The 25584-nt window shown below is 38.0% G+C and overlaps 1 protein-coding gene and 2 pseudogenes across 1 annotated transcript; 2 read left to right on the top strand and 1 right to left on the bottom strand.

The window, feature by feature from the left end:
• Positions 1–782: 782 nt before the first annotated feature.
• On the top strand, positions 783–5023 carry LOC133731273 (disease resistance-like protein DSC1; annotated as a pseudogene).
• A 3866-nt stretch (positions 5024–8889) lies between these two features.
• LOC133729277 (disease resistance-like protein DSC1) lies at positions 8890–13941 on the top strand. The gene is made up of 6 exons (XM_062156776.1): positions 8890–9417; positions 9517–10123; positions 10215–11367; positions 11521–11847; positions 11958–13091; positions 13214–13941. The coding sequence occupies exons 2-6, from the start codon at positions 9633–9635 to the stop codon at positions 13691–13693; spliced, it is 3585 nt and encodes a 1194-aa protein (XP_062012760.1). The 5' UTR covers positions 8890–9417; positions 9517–9632; the 3' UTR covers positions 13694–13941.
• A 258-nt stretch (positions 13942–14199) lies between these two features.
• Positions 14200–22169, bottom strand: LOC133731272 (small ribosomal subunit protein uS11y-like; annotated as a pseudogene).
• Between the last annotated feature and the right edge of the window lie 3415 nt (positions 22170–25584).

Below are 25584 nucleotides of genomic sequence, written 5' to 3'. Positions count from 1 at the left end.
AAGTACATATTCTAATGATACAAGGAAAACTAATTTGAGTAGGACTATGAATTCTAGAACATTCTCTCCTATTACAATCATGGAACTAATCCTAATTTGATTAGGCACATATAAGTCGATTTCCTTCAACATTTATTAAAAATCCGAGTGCTTATGAGTTCTTCCTACTGTAGGAAACGAAACACTTCCATTACATCTGCTTTTGCAACCCATATGCACTTCTGTAAATTTCTACCAATTAAACAATTGACAAAGTGGTTTTACAACAATTGACAAAGTGGTTTTACTCGATTGTATTGTATCGCTGAGAATAATAAGAATTTATAGGGAGATTTTTTTTTTCTTTTTCCTTCTTTCAGTTTTCATGCTTAATCTCCAATTTGTTCAATATCACACTTTGAAACCTGTCATTGATAGAATTACCATTTACCTTAGCATTGACAGAATACATGGGCTCAAATTGGGGCATTTGCTTTTTTATTGGGAAAGAGAAACATTGCTAGCTGGCTAGCCAAGCCCCAGATTTTGCTAACACAAAGTGGAGTGATTCTTGCGTGGGGCAGCCGCACCGCCACGTGGTGCGGCAGGCCAATCATTCCCCTAGCAGGGGAGTATTTTGGGTATTTCACATTTAAAAATCAGGGACAATTTCGGAACAAAGAAAAAAAATTCTGAGATTTGATTGGGCAGCCGCACCGTACACGTGGTGCGGCTACCCGCACCTAAGAATTGGCCCACAAAGTGCTTGAGAAACAGATAAATAGTCCAAGCAATTGTCCATGATGGGAAACTATGAGGCCCATTTCTGTATTCAGATGCTAGCTCTTGCTTTTCCAAGGGGGAAGGCAATTTTGCTAGGTATTTGAATTACTGTTACTGTTTGAGTCTTAATCTAATGTCTCTGTTATTAATCACTGTGAGGACAGAGAACGATCCCAAACAGAGTCAGATACAAATCTTTCCACTAATTACCACTCACTGTGCTTGAAAGCTTTGATCAATCTCATGCTTTGGTAAGCTATATGTTTTCTTGGTTATTATTTTCATTATTTTGTTTTTATCACATTTATTTTTTTTCGATTGGTTTAAATTGGAAATTTAGGTTTATGTTTCTGTTTTTCTTCAAACTTTTCTGGGTTCACTTTTCAGGGATTAGTTTAAGGTTACATTTAATTAGTTGCTAGAATTTACTAGTCATACTAACAGCAATTTTGGTCTCATATGCTCATTTAGTTTTTCAACATATTGTTTTTCCCTAGGAAGAACAATACAAGAGCTTTTACAGATTCAACCCTGTTCTTTCGAATCCGGTTCCGATAAGAATAGAGTATGACTAGAATCGATCACTCATTCACTACAGTTAAGATGAGGATCCAGCTCATTTGAAGTGAGATTTTATGAACTTTATGACTTGCTCATTTCAAAAGATCTGAATCCAAAAGATGATGCACAACTTGGGCCACAGTTCAGCTAACGACTTTAGGCAGCTCAACTACCTTTTGCTTTTCGATGCAATTTCAGCATACGTATATGGGATATATACATCTACATCCCTTGTATACAGAAACGAGTCTAATTATAACAACCACTTTTTCTAGGAAGTTCTTTGTAAGAACAAACTTTAGGGAGTTAGTAAAGCCTGGAAAGTTGAATGTGAGGTATGAGTCTGCTCAGACCTGTGGGCCATTGCCTGTTCCTCTATCTTTACTCACTTTATCTTTAATCTGAACCTCAAGTACTGAAAGATATTTTGACGAAACTGCTTGGAAATTTCTCATTGCTTTCTTCGATCTTTTTATCTCTGCCACCAAGAATTCTAGCCCCATTCTCTTCTTATCAAACTGGATGTTCAAGAATCTTTGCAAATACAACCATGCATAAAGCTGAACCCGAAAATTGATAAGATCAGCGGTTCAGCACAACAACTCTGCGTTCTTAAAATCTGGGGTTCCTTATTTCGTCGATGCAAGAGCACACAAGAACGGGAAAGTTTCTTGAAAAAGTTGAAAAGGTTTCCTGAAAAGAAACTTCAAAATGTGTATAGGATAAGTTATGATGCATTAGGAGAAAATGAGAGGGAGATATTTCTTTATATCGCGTGTTTTCACAAAGGAGAGGATGTATGTAGAGCAAAAGAACAATTAGATGCATGTGGATTATTTGCGGATAGCGGAATCAACATTCTCATTGATATGTCTCTGATATCAATCAAAGACAAAGGGTGGACAGAAAAAATTGGTTACCTGTGGATGCATGATTTGATACAAGAAATGGGTTGGGCAATTGAGCGTGAACAACATCCTGCGAAGCCTGGAAAGCGCAGTAGGCTTTGTACCCCGGATGACATCTGTCATGTGTTGGAAAAGAATAAGGTAAGAGCCTAATTCATTGACATTGTTCAGAAAATTTGCATCAACTTCCAAAGAAAAAATCATTATCAGATAACAATTTGATGTTAGTTTGAGTAATTCTATTTTTTTGGTAAGACTATATATATGCTGATTTATACTTGGCATCAATTGTCAGGGGACTGAAAGAGTTCAAAGCATATCCCTAAACCTCTCTCAGATTACAAAGCTGAACTTGACTCCTCAAGCCTTCAAAAAGACGTGTAATCTAAAATTTCTAAAGTTATATGGTGAAGATCGCTCGGGCCACTACTACTACCCTTGGAAGGACTGCAATGTGCACTTTAATCTTCACGATCTTGAATATCTTCCTGATTCCCTTATATATATCAGCTGGCCTTTATACACTTTGAAATATTTGCCATCAACATTTTCTGCTGAGAATCTCACTGAGCTTTCTATGCCTGGTAGCCAACTCCAGAGACTTTGGGATGAAGGCCAGGTATGCGACCAAGTTAGTTCCTGCATGTATTAATTATTGAATGCAGTATATGTAAAAGTCATATATATTCAAGCCAAGTTATTCTTACCATTTATCTTGCTTTAAAATTGTTACAGAAGCCTAGGAACTTAAAACGCATCGATCTCAGTCATTCTGAGCAGCTGGTTGAAGTTCCAGATCTCTCTATGAGCGTAAACATCGAGAGGATAAACCTTGAAGGCTGTGGAGGGCTGGTTGAAGTTCCTTCAATTCCTATTTTGAAAATCTTCACAAGCTTAGTTCATTGCATGTGAGTGGTTGCACGAATCTTAGTGTTCTATCAGATATGCCATGTAATATGGTTTCGTTGAAGTTAGGTAGGACTGCTATAGAACACTTGCCTTCATCAATTTGGTCCCATGAAAAACTTGTTAGATTGAATCTTGATGGATGCGAGGGCATTAAGAATCTTCCAGACAGAATTTGGAAGCTGTATTCCCTCACATATCTTGTGTTGTCTGGGACAAGTATAGAAGAATTGCCCTCGTCAATTGAGGGTCTCTCTAGGTTAAAATATCTTGAACTGCAAGGTTGCAAAAGGTTTGTCAGTCTCCCAGGCAGCATTTGTAAGTTGAAATCTCTTAAGACCATTTCTCTTTTTGGTTGCTCTGGCTTCAAAAACTTCCCTGAGATGTTGAAGCCTATGGAGCATCTGGAGAATCTTAATTTAGGAGGAACGAAATTCAAAGAGCTGCCCTGTTTGATTGAAAACGTAGTTGGGCGGAAGGAATTAGTGTTACCTGTGTGTAGAAGCCTTGAGACTGTCCCAAACAGCATCTTGCCTCCGTCGTCGGTCATTTTATGGTCTCCGATGAGTAGACTAAAACTCCGGAACTGCACAATGGTAGAAGAAATCCCTGATTGCATCTTTAGCCTAAACAGGTTATCTGAATTAGATGTGGGTGGAACCATGATTAGGAGCATACCTTCAACCATCAATCAAGCATCTCGGCTGAGGGGATTGGTTCTAAAGGATTGCAAGAGCCTTGAATCTTTACCCAAGCTCCCATATCTTCTAGAATGGATAGATGCAAGTGACTGCAAGAGATTGAAGACAGTGTCTGGGTTATCGACGGCACTCACAGAAGGTTTGGATCGAAGAGTTCCTTCCGTGTTGCATATATTTTATAATTGCGCAAGTTTGGATGAGAATGCAAGGAGGAACATAATAGATTATGAACATCTTAGAAACAGGGCAACAGATGCACATCTTAGAAATAAGGCAAGAGCTAATCATCTGGTCCGTCTCTATCTCTCCGCATTCCTTTGCTTCTAATTTTGACAATTTAAAATAAATAGTCAAAATCATGTCTTTGTCTACGTACAGGAACTTAGGTACGAAGTTAGATGCTCGGGAAATGAAATTCCAAAATGGGTGAGCAATCAAATGGAGGGATCTTCGATAGATATCACGCTTCGTCTACATTGGTCTGAACTCTGAAGATGCAAACTTTTTGGGTATAGCGTTCTGTGTTGTTGTTAACTTCCATAAAGCATACAATGGGGAGTGTGGGGGTGAATCCATTTTCAAAACCGAAAATGGTGAAAGCCATACCTACCAGTTTAGCAATTATGCGAGCTCTGGGATCCAATGTGATGGCGACAACTCAGATCACCTGGTGGCGTGGTACGATTCCCTTCAGAAGGTGAGGTCCATTCCTTATACCAATGCCACTCAAGTCTCTTTTCAGTTCAATGCAGGCCGTATGTGCCTAGTTAAATTGAAGGTGAAAAGGTGTGGGGTGGGCTTTGTGTATGCTGAAGGTCCAGACCGAGATGCTGTGAGAGTTCAGCACGTTGAAGCTACCGGAAGTGAGAATTCAATTGCCTCTCTTGAAACCATGTTTCGAAAACTGTCATTAAATTAGAGCACCACAAAATCCGCCCAATAAAAAAAAAAAAAAAAAGTTGTGCGCTTCAAATTGGAGCATCATTAGTCTAGTTCTTTTGTTGTGGCTGGGCTGACAACCATTCTTCCCTTGTTTCCCTTGTATATGTAATTATGTATCATGTCATATGCCGTTGCCTGGTCTGCTGCAGTGGCAAATACGAGTTCAGGTCTCAACTTATGCATAATATATGAGCTTGCTGTCTGTTTCTAACAACGAACAAACTTTAGGCACTACTTTTTGGATTGATACATGTGCTGCTCAATTTAATGTATTGCCGGGTGTTCATAGACGGGCAGAACTTAACACCTTATTAGTTCTTGCTCTTCACAATATAATCTTTCAGAATACTGATTTCAAAATCTATTGATATATAAGCTTCTGGATCTGCACTTACATCGCCTAGCCTGATTCTATCATAACTCAAGCAACAGACGTGTAGGGAGAAAAGTAACAGGACAGTCTAAACATCAACTAATATGACAAACATCCACCAACAAATGTGGTTCTAAACAGAAAGTAAAACTTTCACAGCAATCTGTACACTCAAAAACTGACCACTATATTTTGCACCCACAAAAGACTAGACATCAGTTACATACTTTTCAGCTATATAGGAATAATCTACTTTCATAAAAAATTTAAATAAAGCATGTACAACTGATGCATAAAAAATAAGTATTAATTTTAAAAATATGAAATGTTACCTATACGACCAATTCTCATTCCAGAACGAGCAAGAGCACGGAGTGCAGACTGGGCACTAGGGCCAGGTGTCTTAGTTTTGTTGCCACTAGTTGCCCGCTGCTTAATATGAAGAGCAGTAATACCAAATTCCTGCATTATCAAATCTACAAATTATGGGAAGAAAAACAAAGAAAAAACAGATACACTATATCAATAGCCATGTCTTAAGAAATAGTTCTAGAATTAATGACAAGATCCCAATAAACAATATCAAAAGGAAAGAACAAATTGCAAGCAGATCAAGACCTTGCATCTTGTAGAAACATCCTGTGCTGCAAGCATAGTTGCGTATGAAGAAGATTCATCTCTGTCGGCTTTCACCTTCATACCACTTGCATTTACAGAAACCATAGATGATAAACTGAAACATTGCAAATAGCATCTTATAAAGTAATCAAACTGGATTGCGTACTAGATTTACAATAGAACATTTGAATAAATTAGATTCAGAAGATATGCAGAAGAACTTGAACGAATTGCTTACCAGTGATAACCCTTGGGACTCTGTACGTCTCAGTCAAAGGAAAGTCAACCGCCGCAATGTGAGGGACCATGGTGGCCGGAGAGCGGTACCTCACGACCTCAGGCATAACGCTCGCGCGTACCTCATCGGTGCCAGTTGGTCCGCCGTGGTAAGCTCGTCGGACTCCGGGTCCCAAACTCCGGCGACCTCTTCCCGGACCTTGGCCAGAACCTCCGGGTGCTAGTCGAGCAGCGATAACGTGGAGGTGTCCAGAGCAGCAAATAGAAAGCCGAACAGGTGAGTGCTGACGAATTGGGCTCGATGTGGCCCGATAGGTTTTTTCTTTTCTTAGGGGGTTTTTCTTTTTGAATTTTTGCTTTTTAATCTTTTATAATATAATGAAAAAGAAAGAAAACAGTTGGATAGTTGGGTACCTATTTACTCGATGGGTGGGTATTGGGAAATAAAGACCGGATATGGGTCTCATGGGTATTACCCATTTTGGTTGTCGGGTGGATATGGGTAATGCGGGTATTTGCCTAATAGGCAAAATATCAAACCTAAATAAGTATCACAACAGGTCTCTCTCTAATCAAGTCTTTAATTATCATAAATCTGATTTGGGTTCATTATATTAGCCATCAAAAATATTTTGAGATTAGATTATTAGCAAGTGTTCGATGTGGGCATTGGATTGTTATGTGATTGGACAAGTCTCTAATGTGGAAATATTCCAATTAAATTATTTCCAAGTGTCCAATGTGGATCTTGAATTGTTATGTGATTGTTACTTGATTTTGATGTTTTTTAATCTCTACTTTGTTCAATATTTTTCATCCTACCAAGTTATTTACTTGTTCAACATTTTTCATGCTCCCATAAAAGTTTTAAATATTTGTCATTGCGACATAAAGTTTGAAATAGTAATTAAGCTATGATATTCTTGATTTTGCATGTTTTTGTTTGTTTGTCCAAAAAAAAAAAAACAAATGAAAGGTTTTATATTACATGCTCAATCTCTGATCTATTCTTCATATTATTTTAAAAGAATTTTATATCTGTATATTTTATTCTATTCATACTTAATCTCTATTTGTTGGAAATCACACTTTGAAACCTGTCACAGTAGAATCACCATTTACCTTAGCCCATCTACAGAATCCATGGGCTCAAATTGGCTTTTTCATTGGGGAAGAGAGACATTCTAGTCAGCCCAGCCCATCCCAGCTTTAGCCAGCACTAAGTGAGTAAGTGCTAGAGAAACTAGATAATAGTCCAAGCTAATTGAGTAGTTGTCCATGATGGGAAAACTTTTAGGCCAATTTCTGATAAAATAATTCAGATACTAGCTCTTACATTCGAAGACGCAAGGCAATTTTACTTGCTATTTTGAATTACTGTTACCGTGTGAGTCTTAATCTAATGTCTCTGTGAGGACTGAGAAATATCTCAAACAGAGTTGGGATACAAATCTTTCTACGAATTACCACTCACTGTTCTTGAAAGCTTTGATCAATATCCCATGCCTTGGTAAGCTATATGTTTTATTGGTTATTATATTCATTATTTTGTTTTTCTCACCTTTTATTTTGGTTGATTGCTTTAAATTGGAAATTTAGGTTTTGGTTTCATTTTTTCTGCAACTTTGGGATTGGTTTAGGTTACATTTAGTTGCCAGAATTTACTAGTCATACTAACAGCAATTTTGGTCTCATATGCTCATTTAGTTTTTCAACATATATATTGTTTTTCACTAGTAAGAACAGTAAAAGAGCCTAGAGGATCAACCATATCCTTTCAAATCCGGTCCCGATAAGAATAGAGTATGACTAGAAACGATGAAGAACAAAGTTCCAATATAGAAAATGATTAGAAATGCTGAATTGCAGAGTTCTACATTCTCATTTTGAATGCTAGCGAGTGAATGAGTGAGACTCTTCTCTCAAAAATATCCTACATTCCTACTAATTAGAATATATTCTCATTCTAAATGGGAATACAAATGAAAAATATTGTAGGATATATTCCACATTCCAACTCATTAGAATATATTTTCATCCCAAATAGACTCTTCTCCCAACAATATAATATCCTACATTGACTACACCGTAGGAATTACTTGCATATATGATTGTATTTTCGTATACTCGGGTTATGTGAAAGTTCCTCAGATAGAAATAACAGACTTGACTTATTAGTCTAAGCATGGTAAGTTCTAAGATGAGGATCTGGTTTGAAGTGAGATTTTATGAACTTCATAACTTGCTCATTTCAGAGGATCTGAATCCAAAAGATGATGCAAAAGTTGGGAAACATTTCATTAGGCAGCTCAACTATATTTTGCTTTTCGATGCAATTTCAGCATATGTATATCGAATAAATACAGCCCTTGTTTACATAAACAAGTCTAATTATAACAACAACTTTCTCTGGGGAGTTCTTTTATTTTATTTTATTTATTTATTTATTTTTTTGAATAAATGGCTGGTGCAGCTGCCCTCAAGCCTTAATTAATGAAACTGTCGAATACAGGAGGGGACATTGAGCCTAAACCCCTGTTTACAATAAGCATATAGAGAACGTCCTGAAATACTATCATGAATCTCTTCTTACGTACAAAGAACTCCCCAGACACCAACTAGTAGAGCGCTCTACTAGTTGGTGTCTGGGGAGTTCTTTGTACGTAAGAAGAGACTTTAGTTAGTCAAGCTTGGAAAGTTGAAGGTGATGCATGAGTTGGGTCTGTTATCTATCATTACTCACTTTATCTTTAATCTGAATCTCAAGTACTGAAAGATATTTTGACGAAACTGCTTCGAAATTTCTCGTTGATTTCTTCTTTTTATCTCTGCTACCAAGAATTCTAGTCCCGGCCAACGACTCTTTTCTTATCTAGCAAGTTCAAAGTCTTTGCAAATGCCACACATCTTTGATCTGTTCAAGAATTCTACGCACCAAGAAATCTTTGTACGTTTGTACCGACAAGGCGGCAATTCTTTTCCTTATTAATTCATTCAGAGTCCTATAATCACCTTTAGGTTGATTAACATCCCTTAATTAAAGTAGTCGATATGATGGTGCAGGGCATCTTCCTCGATGTTTCATCACCTTTTTCTTAGTTACTTTAAAATATTACTGAAGGACCAAGGATGCTTTAACAAAGTGCTTGGAACTTTACTTGATTAATTTCTTCTTTTTCTCTCTGCTATCAAGAATTCTTGGCCACATTTATGTTCTTACCAAGAATCTCTGCTACCAAGAATTCTAGTCCCATTCTTTTCTTATCAAACTGGATGTTCAAAAATCTTGGCAAATCCAACCATGCATAAAGCTGAACCTGAAAATTGATAAGATCAGCAGTTCAGCACAACTACATCTCTGTATTCATTCTTATCCACACTGCTTGGTCTGCTTTAATTAGTTTCACATGTAAGTGTTCATCATCACTGTCGATTGATATTGTATATCGAAGGCTTCCGACAATTAATTTTGTATTTGCTTAAATTTTTTCTTTTTGCCTAACTCCAGAGCTAAACATCGCGATTGTGGAGTACCTTTGCTCCAAGGACTAGATCGTGGACATCATTGTATAGCAGAGGAAGTTTTTGCTAGTTTTGACTCCTGGATTAGTTTTTGCATGTTCGATGGCTTCTTCTTCTTCTTCTCCTCCTCCTCCTGCGCATGACTTTAAGTATGATGTCTTTCTTAGTTTCCGAGGCGAGGACACCCGCAATACTTTTACCAGTCATCTTCATGCCGCTTTAGTGCGGAAGAAAATCAAAACCTACATAGATTACGAACTTGTGAGAGGAGAGGAAATTGCACCTGCCCTTCTCGAAGCAATAGAGGAATCAAAGCTTTCAGTGGTCATTTTGTCACAAGACTATGCTTCTTCAACCTGGTGCTTGGACGAACTTTCGCATATTTTGGTATGCAAGGAAAGCTATCAACAATTGGTTATACCCCTTTTTTACAGAGTAGATCCATCACATGTACGACACCAGAGCGAGAGTTATGCTGATGCATTTGTTCAACATGAAGAACGTTTCAAGAACACTCCACACAAGGTGCTCAAGTGGAGGGATGCTTTAACAAAAGTGTCTATACTAGCTGGGTTTGATTCACGCAACATCGGGTAACTTTTTAACTCTTAACTGTTTCATCTTTCTGACTAATCAACTATCTGACCTCAACTATTAATTTTTTGTTCTCGGTCATTATGCCAGACTTGATTCCGAACTAGTTGAGTTAGTCGTCAAAGATATTTTGATGAAGTTGAATCGAGAATGCTCAAGCAATTTGACAGGCCTGGTTGGAATTGAAAGTCGCATCCAGACACTTGAGTCATTGTTATGCATTGTTCCACAAGATGTTCGTGTTCGCACGGTAGGAATTTGGGGCATGGGTGGTATAGGCAAGACCACCCTTGCTGACGCTGTATTCAACCGACTCTCATCTCAATATGAAGCTTCATGTTTTCTTGCAAATGTTAGGGAAAGAGCAGAAAAACATGGACTATACTATTTGCGAAATGAACTTCTTTGCAATTTATTGAAGGATGAAAGTCTAGGGATCAGCACTCCATCAATAGGATCAACTTTTATCAAAAAGAGGCTCTCTCGTGCAAAGGTTCTCGTTGTTCTTGATGATGTAAATAATGTAAGCCAATTAGACGTCTTAGTTGGTGATCAGTTTCAATTTGGACCAGGAAGTAGAATCATAATAACAACTAGAGATATGCACCAACTTAGAGAGATGCAACAACTGCAGAAAGGAGCAGACCATGATGTTAAAATATACAAGGCAGAGGAACTAGATCGTGATGAAGCACTTCAGCTCTTCCACTTGAATAATTCCGAAGAAATCAGCTGCAGAGCAGATTATTCCGTATTACTAAGAATGGTGGATTATGCTGCTGGAATTCCCTTGGCCCTTAAAATCTGGGGTTCCTTATTTCGACGATGCAAGAGCACACAAGAACGGGAAAGTTTCTTGAAAAAGTTGAAAAGGTTTCCTGAAAAGAAACTTCAAAACGTGTATAGGATAAGTTATGATGCATTAGGAGAGAATGAGAGGGAGATATTTCTTTATATCGCGTGCTTTCACAAAGGAGAGGATGTATATAGAGCAAAAGAACAATTAGATGCATGTGGATTATTTGCGGATAGTGGAATCAACGTTCTCATTGATATGTCTCTGATATCAATCAAAGACAAAGAGTGGACTGGCCAAGAAGAAAAAACTCGTTACCTGTGGATGCATGATGTGATACAAGAAATGGGATGGGCAGTTGAGCATGAACAACATCCTACGAAGCCTGGAAAGCGCAGTAGGCTGTGTATCCCGGAGGACATCTGTCATGTGTTAGAAAACAATAAGGTAACAGCCTAATTCATCGACATTGTTTAGAAAAATTGCATCAGCTTCAAAGAAAAACTCCTTATCTGATAACAATTTGCTATTAGTTTGAGTAATTCTACTTTTTTTGGTAAGACTATATATATGCTGATTTATACTTGCATCAATTGTCAGGGGACTGAAAAAGTTCAAAGCATATCCCTAAACCTCTCTCAGATTTCAAAGCTAAACTTGACTCCTCAAGCCTTCAAAAAGATGTGTAATCTAAAATTTCTAAAGTTAAATGGTGAAGATCGCAGGGGCCACTACTACTGCTACCCTAGGAAGGACTGCAATGTGCACTTTAATCTTCAGGATCTTGAATATCTTCCTGACTCCCTTATCTATCTCAGCTGGCCTGCATACACTTCGAAATATTTGCCATCAACATTTTCTGCAGAGAATCTTACTGAGCTTTCTATGCCTGGTAGCCAACTCCAGAGACTCTGGAATGTAGACCAGGTATGCCACCAAGTTAGTTCCCGTATGTATTAATTATCAAATGCAGCATATGTAAAAGTCATATATTCAAGGCAAGTTATTCTTACCATTTCTCTTTAAAATTGTTACAGAAGCCTAGGAACTTAAAACGCATCGATCTCAGTCACTCCAAGCAGCTGGTTGAAGTTCCAGATCTCTCTATGAGCGTAAACATTGAGAGGATAAACCTTGAAGGCTGTGAAAGGCTGGCTGAAATTCCTTCCTATTTTGAAAATCTTCACAAGCTTACTTGGTTGAATGTGAGTAGTTGCACGAATCTTAGTGTTCTCTCAGATATGCCCTGCAATATGGTTTCGTTGAAGTTAGGTTGGACTGCAATAGAAGACTTGCCTTCATCAATTTGGTCTCACGAAAAACTTGTTGAATTGAATCTTTATGGGTGCGAGGGGATTAAGAAACTTCCAAACAGCATTTGGAAGCTGTATTCCCTCACATCTCTTGTGTTGTGCGGGACAAGTATAGAAGGATTGCCCCCGTCAATCGAGTGTCTCTCAGGATTAGAATGTCTTGACCTGAATAGTTGCCGAAAGTTTGTCAGTCTCCCAACCAGCATTTGCAAGTTGAAATCGCTTAAGACCTTTTGTCTTATTGGATGCTCTAGCTTCGAAAACTTCCCTGAGATCTTGGAGCCTATGGAGCGTCTGTGCCATCTTTATTTAGGAGGAACGAAATTCAAAGAGCTGCCCTCTTTGATTGAAAACATAGTTGGGCGGAAGGAACCAGGTAACACTGGGTGTAGAAGCTTTGAGTCTGTCCCAAACAGCATCTTGCCTCCGTCCTTGGTCATTTTATGGTCTTCGATGAGTATGCTAGACCTCAGTGACTGCACAATGTTAGAAGAAATCCCTGATTGCATCTTTAGCCTAAACAGCTTATTTCGATTAGATGCGAGTGAAACCATGATTAGGAGCATACCTTCAACCATCAGTCAAGCATCTCAGCTCAGGGTATTATTTGTAAAGGATTGCAAGCGCCTTGAATATTTACCCAAGCTCCCATATCTTCTACAATTGATAGATGCAAGTGGCTGCAAGAGATTGAAGACAGTGTCTGGATTCACGACTGCACTTACAGAAGGTTTGGATGAAAGAGGTCCTTGCATGTTGAATACATTTTATTATAATTGCGTTAGTTTGGATGAGAATGCAAGGAGGAACATAATGGATGATGCACATCTTAGAAATAGAGCAACAGATGACTATCCAGTACGTCTCTCTCTCTCTCTCTCTCTCTCTGCGCGCTAAAAAGCACTCTATGCACTCCTCTGCTTCTAATTTTTTGACTAGTTAAAATAAATAATCAAAATCATGTCTTTGTCTATGTACAGTTTTTTGTGTACGAAGTTAGTTGTCCGGGAAATGAAATTCCAAAATGGGTCAGCAATCAAATGGAGGGATCTTCGATAGATATAAAGCTTCCTCTACATTGGTCTGAAGATGCAAACTTTTTGGGTTTAGCTTTCTATGTTGTTGTTGACTTCCATAAAGCAAGCAATCCGGTCTGTGCGGCTGAATTCATTCTCGAAACCGAAAATGGCGAAGACCATGCAATTCTGATTAGCCAGAATCAGAGCCATTGTCTACTTTATGAGGACGACAGCTCAGATCACCTGGTGGCGTGGTACAATTCCCTGCTAATGATGAGGTCCCCTCCTTATGCCACCCATGCCTCTTTTCATTTCTATGTACATGAAGAGCAGCAGTGCTCGGTTGAGTATCTGGTGAAAAGGTGTGGGGTGGCCTTTGTGTATGCTCAAGGCCGAGGCCGAAAAGCTACCACTTTTGAATCCATGTTTCGAAAACTATAATTAATTTAGAGCGCCACAAAATCCCAAAAAAAAAAAAAAAACAGAGAAAAGAGGTGCACTTCAAACTGGAGCATCATTAGTCTAGTTCTTTTGATGTGTCTGACAACCACTCTTGTACATGTATCATGTCATATGACGCTGCCTGGTTTGCTGCAGTGGCAAATACGAGTTCATGTCTCAATGTATGTATCACTTCGAGCTTGCTGACTGTTTATAACAACCAACGTTTAGGCATTACTTTTTGGATATATACAGGTTATGCTCTAATTAGATCTGATGTAAGGTCAGGGGGTTCATGTAGGGGCAGAACTGAATACATTTATCAATTCTTGCTCCTCACAACAGAGAACAGTAATATATAATCTTTCAGAGTCCTGATTTCAAAATCTATTGATAAGCTTCTGGATCTGAACTTACGTCGCCCAGACTGCATCCTATCATAACTCAAGCAACAAACTAGTACCGAGAAACAAATGCATCTCATGGCTTGCTGATGAGAAACAAATAAAGTGCAAAAACCTGGAAGCACATAAATTAATATCGATAACAAAGCAAAACTTCAACAGGAGTCCCACATCTCTCCATAAAGAAACTGAATATAAATTTTTAGCAAAACAGTCAGAAGCTACATATCAGTTCAAAACCAGGAAAGTAGCAGAGGCTAGTTTAAGAGTCAAAATCCAACAGCATGACCCAAACAGTCCTGCCCAGACATGACCTGCAAGCTCACAGCCTTTTTCCTCTTCTACCACCCAGGAATTGGAGTCGCATCCTCTGAAACATAGAAAATAAAAATCAATTATAGATTACAAATGCAAGGTCAAACAAAACATGCACAGCACCTTCAAATCCTACAAGCAAACAATCGGACGGTCTAAACATCAACTAATAGGACAAACCTCCACCAACAAATGTGGTTCTACACAGAAAGTAAAACTTTCACAGCAATCTGTACATTCAGAAACTGACCACTATATTTTGTAGCCACAAAAGCCTAGACATCAGTCATATACTTTTCAGCTATATAGGAATGTTTTGCTTTCGTAAAAATTTTAAATATGCATGTACAACTCATGCATAGAAAATAAGTATCACTTTTAAAAATATGAAAATTTACCAATACGACCAATTCTCATTCCAGAACAAGCAAGAGCACGGAGTGCAGACTGGGCACCAGAGCCAGGTGTCTTAGTTTTGTTGCCACCCGTTGCCCACAACTTAATATGAAGAGCAGTAATACCCAATTTCTGCATTATCAAATGTACAAATTATGGGAAGAAAAAGAAAGAAAAAAACTCAATACACCATATCAATATCCATGTCTTAAGAAATAGTTCCAGAATTAATGACAAGATCCCAATAAACAATATTAAAAGGAAAGAACAAATTGCAAGCAGATCAAGACCTTGCATCTCATAGAAACATCCTGTGCTGCAAGCATAGCTGCGTATGGGGAAGACTCATCCCCATACACCTTCATACCACCTGCATTTACAGAAATCATAGATGACAAACTGAAACATTGCAAATAGCATCTTATAAAGTAATAAACAACAAGTCTCATTCTGGTGGTTTAAACACAATGGAGTCATGTGCAAGTTACAACAATAGTGCAATAAATAGCACCATTTAATATACTAAATTATATACTAAATTGCAATAAATAGCACCATTTAATATACTAAATTATATACTAAATTGCAATAAATAGCACCATCTCATACAGTTTAAACTGATAGTATACTAGATTTACAATAGAACGTTAGAATAAATTAGATTCAGAAGATATGCAGAAGAACTTAAACGAATTGCTTACCAGTGATACGGATCAAAGTTTTCCTTCCAGAGAGATCAGTCACATGCTACAAAACAAACAAAAGCTTAATATTAAAACCCAAATTCATAACGCTGAAAAGACATATAATTGTTAGAGAAAGATAAATTTTCTTACAATGAATGTGTCATCAAAAGAGGCGAAAACGTGTGCGACACCAAAAACATGTTCTCCGTCTCTGACTGCAGGACCAAGAGTAACATTCTCTTCCTTTGGCTACCTAGTCTTCTTATGCTTCGACTGTAAACCACATTCAAAAACAAAACAAACCGAAGAACCAGCTCCATTCAATGACAAAAAATGATAATACTATACCACAAAATCACAGTATCTATACCAAAACCTACTATTCTAACATTAAAAATTATTTCACCAGGTTGGTGCAAAATCAAATCAGAAGGCGGTAAAACTGATTCAGAACCAAGTATACTATTATCAGTCAAACGTATTTTCTATCTTATACTCGAAATTGATTCATCTGAATTGAACTTGTTCCAATTAAAACAGCAACACACTAATCAACCTTTAACAATATCAAAACACAAAATTTGTCTAAAAAGTTTGCACAGATCAATGCATTTCAAGGAAAAATCAAACCTCAATATGAACAGAATTAACACCAAGTCTGCAATCTTTAACACCAAGCCAAGCCCAAATCCAGCTATATTGAATTAATACTACTGACCATTACTTCCAGAATAAAGATAGTCATGATACTAGTTGCTGCTACAGGAATTTTGTTTGTATCTAAAATTCACAGCACCTACTGAAAACTTATGAAGCAGAAGATATATGAAATTGAGTTCTCCTAAAGCTCCATGTTCTGAGCAACTCAATGCCAAATAATTGATGTCTGTCTAGCAACCCTTCTTTCTTGTAGTCTGAACATTCAACATTCTTGCAAAGCAACCACAGCAGTCCCATCTTGGATGAGATGCCCACAGCACTACCAACACCATAGGTTGCAGAAAGTTGTGAAAACCAGGCTGCTGCAAGATTCTTGAAGTTTGAGCAAAACAAGCATTGTGCACTTGGTGATATTCCACCATAGGTTGCAAGACTAGGAGTGAATATAGAGGGATTTGCAGGCAGCAACAAGTAACTATCGGTTTGCATTTGAGGCATATGAGCATCATATTGTTTTGCTTCCACCTAACGTACTCTGTTGTCATTTCAGATATGATCTCATTTTCTTCCGTGATCATGTATTGTGAAGGTCAAGGGAATGAACCATCGATATATTTCATTAGGCCACAACCATTTAACATTGTCTGTAACAAAAACTTCCATGTAACATAGTTAGAGTCATCTAAGCAAACTGGAATCAACTTGCAGAAACTGGACAGTAGACAATTGCTCAAGTCAATATTGTTTTTCATGATGGTAGGCAACACAGACCAAAATTCACCACTAATGAACTTTAATGAGTAACAAAACCAAGCTCTAACAACTTTCAGATAAAGTAGCAGGTGCAGCAGTAGCAGTAGGTAGTGCCAATTCTAACTTTTAGTTTTTGTGAATTCTTATCTAACAAAAATTGAAAGCCGAAACAAAATAAAATTGTATGAATACGAGCTAATAAGGATGAACTTCTAGGTATTGCAACACAGCTAGGGTTTCGATTTTGTCGTCAACTTCACTATGAATCTCAAACTTCCACTATGAATCTTGTAAGAATATGGAAGTAGTATACTGTAATCACAAATCCAAGACTTCGAAGCGACAAATATCAACAAATATCTTGATGAAAATCCCCAAATTTTTCAGATCTAGAAAGATGAACTTATCTGAATCAATCTCAAACTTGAATCAATCTCTGATATGTAAAAATATGAAGCAACAAGATAGAGAAGCTTCATGAAACACAAGCAGCTAGAGCTCCGATAGATCGAACCTGGATTTGATACCATGACAGGGTTATAAGAAAGCTTGAAGAAGATGAGGGAAAAGAGTAACATTTTCTTCCTTTGGCTCTCTAGTCTTCTTATGCTTCGACTGTAAACCACATTCAAGAACACATCAAAGCTAATTACTGCCGTATAGAAAGATGATTTCAAAGCTAGCACTATCTGTAGCACAACCTACTATTTCTAACATGTAGAATCATTTCACCAGGTTGGTGCAAAATCAAATCAAAGGACGCTAAAACGGATCCAGATTCCAGAGCCAAGTACACTATTATCAGTCAAATTGTTTTCTATCTTTTACTCGAAATTATAGTATCGCCAACACAGTGATTCATCTGAATTGAAAACCTGTTCCGATTAAAAACAGTAACCAATCTGTAGTAATATAAAAACAAAAAAAATCCATCTCAAACAGTTGACCAGAACGATGCATTTCAAAGACAAACCAAACTTCAAAATGAACAGAGAGCCAAAAAAGAAAAAGGAAAAAAAAGCTTATGATATGAAAGCCAACAACAATAGCTATCGAAACAGAGTTGGGTACAAGGAGACTCGGAGCGGTTTGAAATAGAGTACATTGGGATTGGAGGTCTGCTTACCATGGTTGCGGCACGGTGAGATTGGGTGGAAGGGGTTTTTAATTTTTCTCTAGCCACATTTGTGTGCAAGTGAACTACTAAGCAAGCAGGTCAAATCTACTGGGGGCAAATTTGCTTCTCTGTTTCTTGCTTATTTGCCTGGTGCAGAATATGTACTTGATAAGTTTGAATTGTAAACCAAGTGCACAGAATTTGGGTTTGTAAATACAAGAAGTTCTTGAAATGATGATATTTATAGGGGTTGCTCTCAATTCATATACCGGGTCCCCCAGCCCATCAACTTTCGGGCCTCGGTACTAGAGTACGGCCCAACAAACTACGTCTTGGTCCCAGTTTTTCAGGTGATCGAGGATGATAATCTGCTGCAGCGCGGTGTTGGTGGCGACTGGCGAGTTAAAATAATTTTGACAAGTAAAAATAAATAATCAAAATCATGTCTTTGTCTATATACAGGAACTTAGGTACGAAGTTAGATGCTCGGGAAATGAAATTCCAAAATGGGTGAGCAATCAAATGGAGGGATGTTCGATAGATATCACGCTTCCTCTACGTTGGTCTGAAGATGCAAACTTTTTGGGCTTAGCTTTCTGTGTTGTTGTTGACTTCCATAAAACAATACATGCGGGATGTGGAGGTGAATCCATTTTCAAAACCGAAAATGGTGAAAGCCATACCTATCAGTTTAGCAATTTTGCGAGCTGTGGGATTCAAGGGAATGGCGACAACTCAGATCACTTGGTGGCGTGGTACGATTCCCTTCGGAAGGTGAGGTCCACTCCTTATACCAATGCCACTCGAGTCTCTTTTCAGTTCTATGCAGGCGGATTGTCTTTCGATCGCAATGCAGGCCGTATGTGTCTAGTTAAATTGAAGGTGAAAAGGTGTGGGGTGGGCTTTGTGTATGCTGAAGGTCCAGACCGAGATGCTGTGAGAGTTCAGCATGTTGAAGCTACCGGAAGTGAGAATTCAGTGTTGCCTCTCTTGAAACCATGTTTCGAAAACTGTCATTAAATTAGAGCACCACAAAATCCGCCAAATAAAAAAAAAAAAAAAAAAGTTGTGCGCTTCAAATTGGAGCATCATTAGTCTAGTTCTTTTGTTGTGGCTGGGCTGACAACCATTCTTCCCTTGTATATGTATCATGTCATATGCCGTTGCCTGGTTTGCTGCAGTGGCAAATACGAGTTAAGGTCTCAACTTATGCATAATATATGAGCTTGCTGACTGTTTCTAACAACGAACAAACTTTAGGCACTACTTTTTGGATTGATACATGTGCTGCTCAATTTAATTTATTGTCGGGGTGTTCATAGACGGGCAGAACTCAACACCTTATCAATTCTTGCTCCCCACAATATAATCTTTCAGAATACTGATTTCAAAATCTATTGATATATAAGCTTCTGGACCTGCACTTACATCGCCTAGCCTGATTCTATCATAACTCAAGAAACAGACGTGTAGGGAGAAAAGTAACAGGACAGTCTAAACATCAACTAATAGGACAAACCTCCACCAACAAATGTGGTTCTAAACAGAAAGTAGAACTTTCACAACAATCTGTACACTCAAAAACTGACCACTATATTTTGCACCCACAAAAGACTAGACATTAGTTATATACTTTTGCAGCTATATAAGAATATTTTGCTTCCGTAAAATTTTTAAATAATGCGTGTACAAGTTGTATAGAAAATATAAGTATCAATTTTAAAAATATAAAAAGTTACCTACACGACCAATTCTCATTCCAGAACGAGCAAGAGCACGGAGTGCAGACTGGGCACCAGGGCCAGGTGTCTTAGTTTTGTTGCCACCCGTTGCCCGCAGCTTAATATGAAAAATTGAAGAGTAGTAATACCAAATTCCTGCATTATCAAATCTACAAATTATGGGAAGAAAAACAAAGAAAAAACAGATACACTATATCAATAGCCATGTCTTAAGAAATAGTTCTAGAATTAATGACAAGATCCCAACAAACAATATTAAAAGGAAAGAACAAATTGCAAGCAGATCAAGACCTTGCATCTTGTAGAAACATCCTGTGCTGCAAGCATAGCTGCGTATGAAGAAGACTCATCTCTTTCGGCTTTCACCTTCATACCACTTGCATTTACAGAAACCATAGATGATAAACCGAAACATTGCAAATAGCATCTTATAAAGTAATCAAACTGGATTGTGTACTAGATTTACAATAGAACATTTGAATAAATTAGATTCAGAAGATATGCAGAAGAACTTGAACGAATTGCTTACCAGTGATAACCCTTGGGACTCTGTAGTCTGTACATCTAAGTCAACGGAAAGTCAACCGCCGCAGTTTGCGGGCACATGGTGGCCGGAGCACGGTACCTCCCGACCTCACGCATAACGCGCGCGCGTACCTCATCTGTGCCAGCTGGTCCGCCGTGATAAGCTCGTCGGACTCCGGGTCCCAAACTCCGGCGACCTCTTCCCGGACCTTGGCCAGAACCTCCGAGTGCTAGTCAAGCAGCGACAACGTGGAGGTGTCCAGAGCAGCAAACAGAAAGTCGAACAGGTGAGCGCTGACGAATTGGGCTCGATGTGGCCTGATAGGTTTTTGTCTTTTCTTAGGGAGGTTTTTCTTTTTGAATTTTTGCTTTTTAATCTTTTATTTTTTATTATTTTTTTTTTTTAAAAAAAAAAAAAAAACCCTTAACCCACCCCACCCTTACATATGTCAGTGAGAATCGAACCCATGACCTATACAATGTTGGAATTATAATTTACTAACAGGTAACAGCTCACCGACTTTTTTTTTACTTTTTTTTTTTTTTTTTTTTTTTTTTTAAAAAAAAAAACCCCACCCCATTCCCACCCTTGATGGGACTCGAACTCCTGACCTCTTATATATGAGACTAAAGTCTTACTACCCCACCAAACACACACACCCTTGATGGGGCTCGAACTCCTGAGCTTTTTAATCTTTTATAATATAATGAAAAACTTTCAGGAGTTAAATCCTTTGATCATCTTCTAATAAAAAAAATTAAAAAAAATGAAAAAGAAAGAAAACAGTTGGATAGTTGGGTACCCATTTACCCGATACGTGGGTATTGGGAATATCCGCGAAAATTAAGACCGGTATGGGTCTCATGGGTATTACCCTTTTTGGTTGCCGGGTGGATATGGGTAAAGCGGGTATTTGCCCAATGGGTCTCTCCATTAATTCAAGTTTTAATTATCATAAATCTGATTTGGATTCATTATATTGGCCATCAAAAATATTTTGATTAGATTATTACCAAGTGTTCGATGTGGTCATTGGATTACTATATGATTGGACAAGTCTCTAATGTGGAAATATTCTAATTAAATTATTACCAAGTGTCCAATGTAGGTCTTGGATTGTTATGTGATTGTTACTTGATTTTGATGCTTTTTAGTCTCTATTTTGTTCAATATTTTTCATCCTGCCAAGTTTTTTTTTTTTTGGTACAATGGGGGCCAGAGGCCCAAGCAAAGAGACAAAGAAAAAACTAGCACATAGTGCTAGTGGTCACTCTAGAGCGAGCAACACCAGCAATGTCATCAAGGAGAATATTAAGCACAAAGGTTGGGGGACTTTGAAGGATGCAAATCCCAGGTGAGTTTGAGACACTAGCTTTGGCCATAGCATCCTACCAAGTTATTTACTTGTTCAATATTTTTCATGCTCCCATAAAATTTTTAGATATTTGTCACTGCGACATAAAGTTTGAAACAATAATTAAGCTTATGATATTATTGATTTTGCTTTTTTGTTTGTTTGTCCAAAAAAAAACAAACCAAACGAAAGGTTTTATATTACATGCTCAATCTCTGACCCGTCACAGTAGAATCACCATTTAGACTCAGCTTCTCAGCTATACAAGCAGTGCTAGGATCTACTTAGACTTCACTCCCAAGCTGACACGTCAAGAGATCCAATGGAAGACAATTAACAAACTTCAAAACACAAATCTTACACCAACCACACCAAATAAGCCTTTGACAACCCAATTCTCACGTTCTCCTTTCTAGCTTTCTCCATTACCTACCATGTTCCAGATGCAGCCACAAAAGCCCATATCAGAAATGGCATCATCAAATATATGACATCGAGGAATTTGGATCTTTGACACAGCCATAGATTCCAATAAATGAAGATGTTTGAGACCTACAATCTCGGTCATGTTTTGTCGTTTTATTAACGACATAAAGGAAGGTACCTGAGTCCAATTTCAGCTCCAATTCACTTTGAGTCGGAAAATGAATTGATTGGAGACGGAGTTGGGACTTCTGTTGTTCTGTTACAGAAGGCGTGGAGAGATGGAGAGAGAGAGAGAGATGCTATGTGTGGTATATGGTATGTTTTGAAGACCTTTCACTTCTGGCCATTGGATCTCTTATAAATGACGTGTCAGCTTGGGACTTGGGAGTGAAGTCCAAGCAGATCTTAGTACTGCTTATTATAGCAGAGAAGCTGAGTCCATCACGATTTTCCTTAGCTAGCTAGTTAGCATTGACAGAATCCATGGGCTCAAATTGCCTTTTTCATTGGGGAAGAGAGACATTGTTATCTAGCCAATACCCAGCCCAGCCCAGCCCAGCTTTAGCCAGCACTAAGTGCTAGAGAAACTAGATAATAGTCCAAGCTAATTGAGTAATTGTCCATGGTGGGAAAACTTTTACGTCAATTTCTATTAAAAGAATTCAGATACTAGTAAGATCGAAGGCGCAAGGCAATTTTACTAGCTATTTTAAATTATTGTTACTGTGTGAGTCTTAATCTAATGTCTCTGTGAGGACTGAGAAATATCCCAAACAGAGTCGGGATACAAATTTTTCTAGGGGTCGTCAACGGGCCGGGCCGGGCCTTGCTATATTTTTAAATAATAGCGGGCCGGGCCGGGCTTTATTAAAAATAGACGGATCCAAGCCCGTCCATATAAAGCGGGCTTTGCGGGTTTTTTCGGGCAGGGCCGGGCTTTTTTGGGCCGGGCCTTGCGGGCTTTATGTATAAATAAATATTTAAAGACACAATTTTTTTTTTTTTTAATCAAGCTTTGGAAATTCATTGGATAATGATCAAATACAATCAAAGATAACATATCTATAATTCTATATTGTACCAAAAAAAATCTTTATTTATATATAGATACTAATTTATTGATAAATAAATTTTTAAAGGCACTAATTTTTTATAAATCTATATTTATACATCATACACTCCAAAGAGCAACATATAGCAATTCAAAGAAAATGAGAAAACTGACCGTTGGATGTGATTATTACAATAAAATAAGAGTGTGGTTAAAAATTTAGTCAATTTCACCATAGTTTCAAACCCGATCGGATTGGTCAACTGTAGTCACTTGCATGTTTTCTTGGTTGACCGATGGCGTGATGAACGCAAAACTTGCTTATTTTTTTACATCACGTTTGTAAATATTTCATCGATGGATGTGTGTGGACATAAGATAAAAATTTCAATTTTTAATTACAAATACGTTGGCCTATACTAATTTGTCTCCTAAAGTTGTATGACTTATACATTGCATTTAAATTGTTGAGGTCCATTCTAAAACAACCGTGAAGTGGAAGATGAATTTGGAGAAATCAACCGCTCGATTGAGAGATTGTAATATTTTATGGTGGTTGTAAAAAATCTAGCCAATTTGGTTATCGTTTCGAATTCGATCAACTAGGTCAAACGTAGTTACTCTTATAAATCTATATTTATATATCATACACTCCAAAGAGCAACCCCTATCAATTCAAAGAAAATGAAAAAACCAACCGTTGGATGAGTTTATTACAATAAATTATGAGTGTGATAAAAAATTTAGCCAATTTCACCATATTTTCGAATTCGATCGGATTGGTCAACCGTAGTCACTTATATGTTTTCTTGGTTGACCGATGGCGTGACAACCGCGAAACGTGCTTATTTTTTCACATCACGTTTGTATATATTCCATCGATGGATGTGCATGGACATAAGATAAAAAAAATTAATTTTAATTACAAACACATTGGCCTATACCAATTTTCTTCCTAAAGTTGTATGACTTATACATTGCATTTAAATTGTTGAGGTCCATTCTAAAACAACCATGAAGTGGAAGATGAATTTGGAGAAACCAACCGCTCGATTGAGAGATTGTAATATTTTATGGTGGTTGTAAAAAATATAGCCAATTTGGTTTTCGTTTCGAATTCGATCAACTAGGTCAAATCTAGTTGTTTGGACCCAAAATAAACATTTTGACCTGACAATGCGTGTCTTGGAGAAATTAAGGCGTGTCTTGGAGAAATTGAGCCAATGTCAGTGGCTCAAGCTATATATTGTCGACAAGCTCGAAATATATATTTAGAGGCTAAATAAAGCCTACTATGGAAGTATGACAAGTCAACTTTAGCATATTTTCCTACTTCGGCTAGGAAAAAACCGAGCTAGACAAGGAAGGAGGGGTGGCAGACTAACCAAATGAAATCTAAATGTGCTGAAACTTTCCAGATCCATTCTAGACAGCCCAAGGATCATTTCTTATGAAGAGTGCCAGAGATGTTTTTGAGTGGAAGGCCTTCAAACAATCAGTCCAATCTTTTGCAGAAGCAAAACTGGAAAACTGGACCTATAAGAGGTCCAGCAGCGTTTTCGGCCCAACCACTATACCAAAAATTCTGAAATTTTGCCAGGGTGATCTACACTCATAATGGAACATTTTTTATGAAGAGGTCATAGTGAAATTTGGAATGCTTGTTGGAGAAATAATTGAATGAATAAAGGGGCAGAAATTGACCTAAAACCAGCTCAATATTCACATGTTCATGTTTCCTACCCACATGAAGAAAGCTAGATGCTTTTCTTCTTTTCCTTGGATATATTTTTCAAGACAATCTCTTTAATAGATCATCATCACTTCCATGTTGTTGCACCTTCATGCCTTGCTTTCATTTCATCATTTCTCTATCTTTTCCATATTTTACAAATCACTTTCATATTCCACTTTCATTATTTTTCTTCCACTCATCATTTCACTCTTCTTTTTCTTCCCTATATAAACACCTTCTCTTCTCATTCTAAAACACACATTCACAACACAACAACAACATCTCTAAGATGATCTAAGTTCTCTCTAGAGCAAACCTCTCTAAGAGCAACTCCTCTCCCTCTCCTTCTCTTTCTCTTAGCGGTGATCTCACTCCTAGTCCTAGTCTTCTCATAAGCCGACTTTCAGTGCCACCAAACCCTCTGTCAACGTGCTTCGGTCCTAGTCTCCTCGGGAGCCGACGGTAGTGCCGCGACCACAACGGTTACAGAACCAGCCAAGCAAGGGTAACGCCCTAGCAACCCAGCCAAGCTAAAGTCACGCTTTAGCAAGATCTCAACATTTCCCGGTGATGTCGCTCTGCTCGATCTACAATATTGAGTATCGATTGTGTTAACAAGAAGAAGCTCAGCAAAAGTCCTCGCCACGAGGCACAAAGAATCCCACGACGAGGTTGGTGCTCTCCTCGTCCACAATTGCTTGAAAGAAGTCAGGTCAAGGGACACCC

This window comes from Rosa rugosa, chromosome 2, assembly GCF_958449725.1.
Source record: "Rosa rugosa chromosome 2, drRosRugo1.1, whole genome shotgun sequence".
Classification (NCBI taxonomy): Eukaryota; Viridiplantae; Streptophyta; class Magnoliopsida; order Rosales; family Rosaceae; genus Rosa; species Rosa rugosa.
The sequence above is the reverse complement of the archived record's forward strand: the minus strand, read 5'-3'. Positions and strand labels throughout refer to the sequence as shown.

Bases quoted from the DNA above. Each gene is read 5' to 3' on its own strand.
- LOC133729277 (XM_062156776.1), top strand. From the start codon at position 9,633: ATGGCTTCTTCTTCTTCTTCTCCTCCTCCTCCTGCGCATGACTTTAAG. The intron at 10,124-10,214 runs GTAACTTTTTAA...TCATTATGCCAG, and splicing joins TTTGATTCACGCAACATCGG to ACTTGATTCCGAACTAGTTG. The intron at 11,368-11,520 runs GTAACAGCCTAA...ATCAATTGTCAG, and splicing joins ATGTGTTAGAAAACAATAAG to GGGACTGAAAAAGTTCAAAG.